Source organism: Procambarus clarkii, unplaced genomic scaffold (genome assembly GCF_040958095.1).
Source record: "Procambarus clarkii isolate CNS0578487 unplaced genomic scaffold, FALCON_Pclarkii_2.0 HiC_scaffold_116, whole genome shotgun sequence".
Classification (NCBI taxonomy): domain Eukaryota; kingdom Metazoa; phylum Arthropoda; class Malacostraca; order Decapoda; family Cambaridae; genus Procambarus; species Procambarus clarkii.
In genome coordinates, this window is record NW_027189149.1 from 31,047 (window position 1) to 36,233 (window position 5,187).

A 5,187-nucleotide genomic window follows, 5' to 3' on the forward strand; every position below is an offset into this window, starting at 1 on the left:
ATGTAGGGTGTTGTGCATTGAGGTCTGCAAGCAGAAAAACAGGCAAGTGAGAGTTGTTGAAGAGAGTTATGAAATCTTGCATGGGAATGTCGGTGTTAGGACGGGTGTAGGTTGTGCAGATGATGAGAGACCCCATTTGTGTATGAACTTTAATGGCTAGGAAATGTTTGTGAAGCCAATGAGTGTGTAAGAGTTCGTGTTTGTATGAAGAACGGATGAGTATTGCAACTCCTTCATGTGCTTCATCTGGTGACTGGTAAGAGGTGTAGCCATAATGTTTGATTTTATATGAGTTCGTGATGTATGTGCTATTTAATAATAGCACATCAGGTCTCTCGATCTCAATAAAATCTGACACCATGTGTCTAATGTTGAAATATGCCCGCACATTAAACTGTATGATCTTTATGAATTTTTAGGTTTTGATGGGGTGCTGGTGGGGTTTTGTGCATGTACAAGAGCATGAGGGTTGCGTGATTCAATGAGTTGGGCAGTTATTGAGGAGGGTGCATCTTGGAGGATGGTGGTAGGAATTGTAGGATATTTACAGCGGGAGGTGGGAGTAAGACAACGGGTTGCTGAACGGGCTCGGGACGAGACAAGATGAGTTACAGAAGAAATGACTGAAGTTGTTGGGGGATGGAGGGAGACAGAAGGCTTGTTGACAGGGACCGGGTGAGAGGTATCAGAGGTTGTAGTGTTAGTAGTCAGATTAGAAGTGGAGAGGACAATGTTGGGAGAAGAGGTTGAAAGTGCCTTTGACATGGATGCTTCAGTTTGGGATAGTCCAGGATGTGCTGTTTGGTCAGTGGCACCGTTTTCTGTAGCAGTCAGGAGTGGGTTGGTAGGAGATTGTGGGGGAACTGTAGTATTTTCTTCAGCTGAAGTCATGGTGTTTTGTGGAGTGAGGACTGTAGGCGAGAATGGAGCAGAGCGCAATAGTTGAGTAGGAGGAACAGAGATACTAGGAAGGCCGTTATGAGTGAGAAAGATTGGAAGATAGTCAGCAAAGTCACGGCCATCGTCCTTGGCCTTCAAGTAAGCAGCTTGTACACAGGCAGTGACTCGTTCATATGCAAGGTTCTGAAGAGGAGAATAAGGTGGAGGTGGTGGGTGAGGGAAGAGAGGTGGAGAGGACTGAGTTTGTTGTGCAGTATTATGATGATGTTGCTGGTGAGGTGAAGCATTAAGGACACTGGCATAGGACATTGATGTGGCTGATGCTGTTTGGTGATGAGATAGGTTATGGGAGGTTGAAGAAGAGGAATGAGGGTGTGCTTGAGTGCGAGGTTGGTTATTGCGAAGAGATTTTAGGGTTTGCTTTCTCAAAGGGCAAGATTTGTCAACTGCTGAATGACCTCCTTGGCAATTGATGCATTTTAAAGTGTTGGCAGAGCACTGAGTGTAAAAATGGCCTTCTACAGAACATTTTGAACAAATTTGTGGGCTTTTACATTTCCGGGTTTCATGACTGTATTTGTAGCATTTAAAGCATTGCAGCAAAGGAAGATAGTCAACTGGACTAATGAGATAGGGAGGAGTGCTGGTGTGGAGGATTTTAATTCCATGGTGCAAGAGTTTTTGAGCTTCTGTAGGGGAGGAACATTGGATCTTGAGGTGTTTTGTATTGGGCACTGGGTATATCTCCATTACAGTAATAGCATTCCTGTGAGAGATGTCTTGAGAGAGATTGATAGTAGTAGGTGCTGAAAGGACAGAGCTGTCGACATTTCTTACAAGTACAGAGCATTTAGTTTTTTGTTCAATAGTGAGAACAGGAGTAAGTGAAGCTTGTGTGAGTTTTCTGAAAGTAGGTTCCTTGAAACAGGCAAAAAGGTCGTCTTCAGAGGCAATGAGAAATTTGATGGTGTTTGTGTTGGCATGTTTTATATGGTTAGTGGCTGGTGTGCCAGTGGCATTGTAAAAGGTAGTGATGCAGTCAACTGTGTCTATGGGTGTATTCCCAGTGTAGGTCATCCGTAGACAGTGAGCCATTGTGACTCACTGTCTACTGACAGTCCCGTGTCTTGTGCCAATCACTGCGATTCCATTAGCTCAGTGGGGGGGTCAGTGTGCTCGTGAGCTGTGGGTTGGAGCTCGGTTGTCAGAGGCGTAATTCCGGGTTCCTAGCAGGCTAATTGAACCCGGTTCGGCACAAATACAAAGTATTCGTGAGTCCTGAAGGTGTTACTCAAGGGCAACCCCCACTGCTAGTTGACTCGCACTATCACGAGGTTCTAGCAGTGGATCGGCATAGCAAACAAGCCAGGCAGGGAGACACAGGGCGCAAGCACGTGCTGTGACCCCACCTGGGAGGAAAGGACGAATACCCCACTGCACTTTCACCGCACAGGGGGTAGGTCCCGGCCTGAAGAGGAAGAAATGTTTAGCAGAGGAGAGAAAGAGTGCTATGCACGGCAATACACATTACGTAAGTTAGGCCATCCAGCTGTCCCTGGTTTTATTCAGGGTGGCAGTACGGGTTGGCCCACTAGGGTAATGTATCTTTGCACGTTATATCACTGATAGAGCTGTAACATAAACCGTGAACACGCCGAGAGGAAGAGCCGTCGTTGCCTGAAAAAGAGGTGTGTGCCAGTTTGCCTGGGTGTTGCCTTGGATGGAAGATGGCTGTGATAAGGATGTGGCCCCAGGTAGGGTTACCACGAGAGTATGCTCGTCTGGGCCGACCAAGCGGCCCTGACCTTGCAAGTTAGCAACAGGTGCTACTAGCGCTCTGCATCTCTGGCTGTTGTTAAATCGATGCTGTTGGATCACTGTGGTGGTTGTGATGTCAGATGCCTCAAAACGGTGGTCCCATGTAACTGCAATAATGCAGAGGCAGGTGGTTGCAGGTGCGGGGGCGCTCAAACAGCGTATCGCCTAGATCTCACTGCGAGCGCGACGTGCTGCTGCTTCCGTTGCCAATGAAAAGATGTAAGAAAAATTTCGGCACGATTTCCCCAGACTATATCCCGTCAAGCGGACGTACTTGTAGCATGGCAACTCCTAACTCCTGCCTGTCCTTACTTTATGCTTGTACTCGAGCAGAAACACGGCTTTCTCACAACGCTTTCAAAACTGCAGTTGCCTACTCGTCTGTTTCACGTCTCTGTGAAATGACTTTTGCACAAATCCAAAAAATAGAGCAAAATCAGCGATAATAGTGTTTGAGGTGAGCTGCCTGTTGGCTGCAGCCAGAGGAAGGAGGGGAGGGGCAACGGGGTGACGTAGGCGAGTCGAGCAGCCAATGGCGCTCGAGCAAGCGCCTCGAGACGGCGTATATAAGCAAAAATTTTTCGGCGCCGACGACGACGATTCCGCCACTGCAATGCAGCCCTCAGATCCTGTTCGGGTACCTACAGCTCACAAGACTCTGCCTCATGTGACCCCCACTTCTGCATCAGTTCCCGTTACCAACCATGACATCACTGTGAACGCAGCCACGCTTTCTGACATACTGTCAGCTCCTGCTCCACACGCTTCTCCAGCTGCTGCTGTCCCTTCACCCGTCTCAGTGGCGAATTTCGCTGCTATCGACCCTTGGTGTGACCCTATAGAGGGTACCGACTATGCAGCACCTTCTGCTGCAGTACCTACCGCTGTTACACACCCTCCGAGAACTCTACCTTCAAGACATCAACCCTCAAGAACCCAACCTTCAAGAAATCTACCCCAGCGTGTCAACACCCCTGCTCCTCACTCATCTGATGAATCGGATGAGGACGTATCTGTCGGTACACCATCACCCCCAAGGAAAGATCACCTTCAAGCATCAACACGAACCGTGACCACCAAGACCGACAAGCCCAAAAAAAAAGAACAACGATCAAAGTTTGGTGAAATCAACAAGAAAGAAGACTCCTAAAGAACTGACTTAACATCATCTGACATCAAACCTCCACTGCCAGCTGCTTGCGTTCCCGGCCTCTGTGTGTATTGCAAATGACACCCCACTCAATTCTACTTTCATCTGATCAAGCTCAAATCCACGGTGGTTGGGCCACCGATCTTTCATCTCCCCTCTTCACCTCATCTCCAGATCCTTGCTCAAGATTTCTGCAACCTCGCCCCGTTCTTCCATCCCCTGCTTGCCAGCTCTATGGACTTTTTAATCCGTTAATCCGGCCATCACAAACCACAGTTGTTCACCATGGCTCGCACCAAGCAGACTGCTCGCAAGTCCACGGGAGGCAAGGCTCCTCGTAAGCAGCTGGCCACCAAGGCAGCACGCAAGTCTGCTCCTGCCACAGGGGGCGTGAAGAAGCCTCACCGTTACAGGCCCGGAACGGTCGCCCTGCGTGAGATCCGTCGTTACCAGAAGAGCACAGAGTTGCTCATCAGGAAACTTCCCTTCCAGCGTCTGGTGCGCGAGATTGCCCAGGACTTCAAGACCGATCTTCGCTTCCAGTCGTCTGCCGTCATGGCTTTACAGGAGGCATCCGAGGCTTACCTGGTCGGTCTCTTCGAGGACACTAACCTCTGTGCCATCCACGCCAAGCGTGTCACCATCATGCCAAAGGACATTCAGCTTGCTCGCCGTATCCGTGGAGAGCGTGCATAAGCTAAAACGACCACCCTAGTATACACCAAACTTGGCCCTTCTCAGGGCCAAAATATCCTTCTAAGGAGATTTCAGACATTCCTAGCATCAGTCATATGAATTAACCTTCATCTATACATATAATAAATAAATAAATACAATAATTTAGGTGTCATACATACACTGTACACGTGATATCAATAAATCAAGTCATTTGTAGTACAACCTGTCCTCTTACAAACAAAACGCCGTCGCTTTTCATTCTTATGCACTGCCAAGGATCCTCCCCCCCCCCCCCAAAAAAAAAAAAAAAAATTGTCATACTGTACTAGAAATAAAAGCAGCTTGTATAAGTGACATACTGTCCTGTCCTGTTTTATTCTGTTTTTGGTCCTCTGGCTTAATCTGTTAAGTTAGGAGATGACATTTTAAATTAACCGTTTTCTTGACATTTTCAAACCTTAAGAGGGTGGCCTGCATAGTAATCCTAATGTGGAACATAACAATGAATCTCTAATCTCTAGAAAAAAGATACCGAGTGTTTATATGTGTGTTGAGAGAGAGAGAGAGAGAGAGAGAGAGAGAGAGAGAGAGAGAGAGAGAGAGAGAGAGAGAGAGAGAGAGAGAGAGAGAGAGAGAGAGAG

At 47.8% G+C, this 5,187-nt stretch overlaps 1 protein-coding gene across 1 annotated transcript; it reads left to right on the forward strand.

Moving 5' to 3' along the window:
• Positions 1 to 4,153: 4,153 nt before the first annotated feature.
• Positions 4,154 to 4,791, forward strand: LOC138360617 (histone H3). The gene has a single exon (XM_069320308.1). It carries the CDS (start codon positions 4,154 to 4,156, stop codon positions 4,562 to 4,564), a length of 411 nt encoding a protein of 136 aa, XP_069176409.1. The 3' UTR covers positions 4,565 to 4,791.
• Positions 4,792 to 5,187: the final 396 nt, after the last annotated feature.

Excerpts from the sequence above, each read along its gene's own strand:
- LOC138360617 (XM_069320308.1), top strand. The coding sequence starts at position 4,154 with ATGGCTCGCACCAAGCAGACTGCTCGCAAGTCCACGGGAGGCAAGGCT.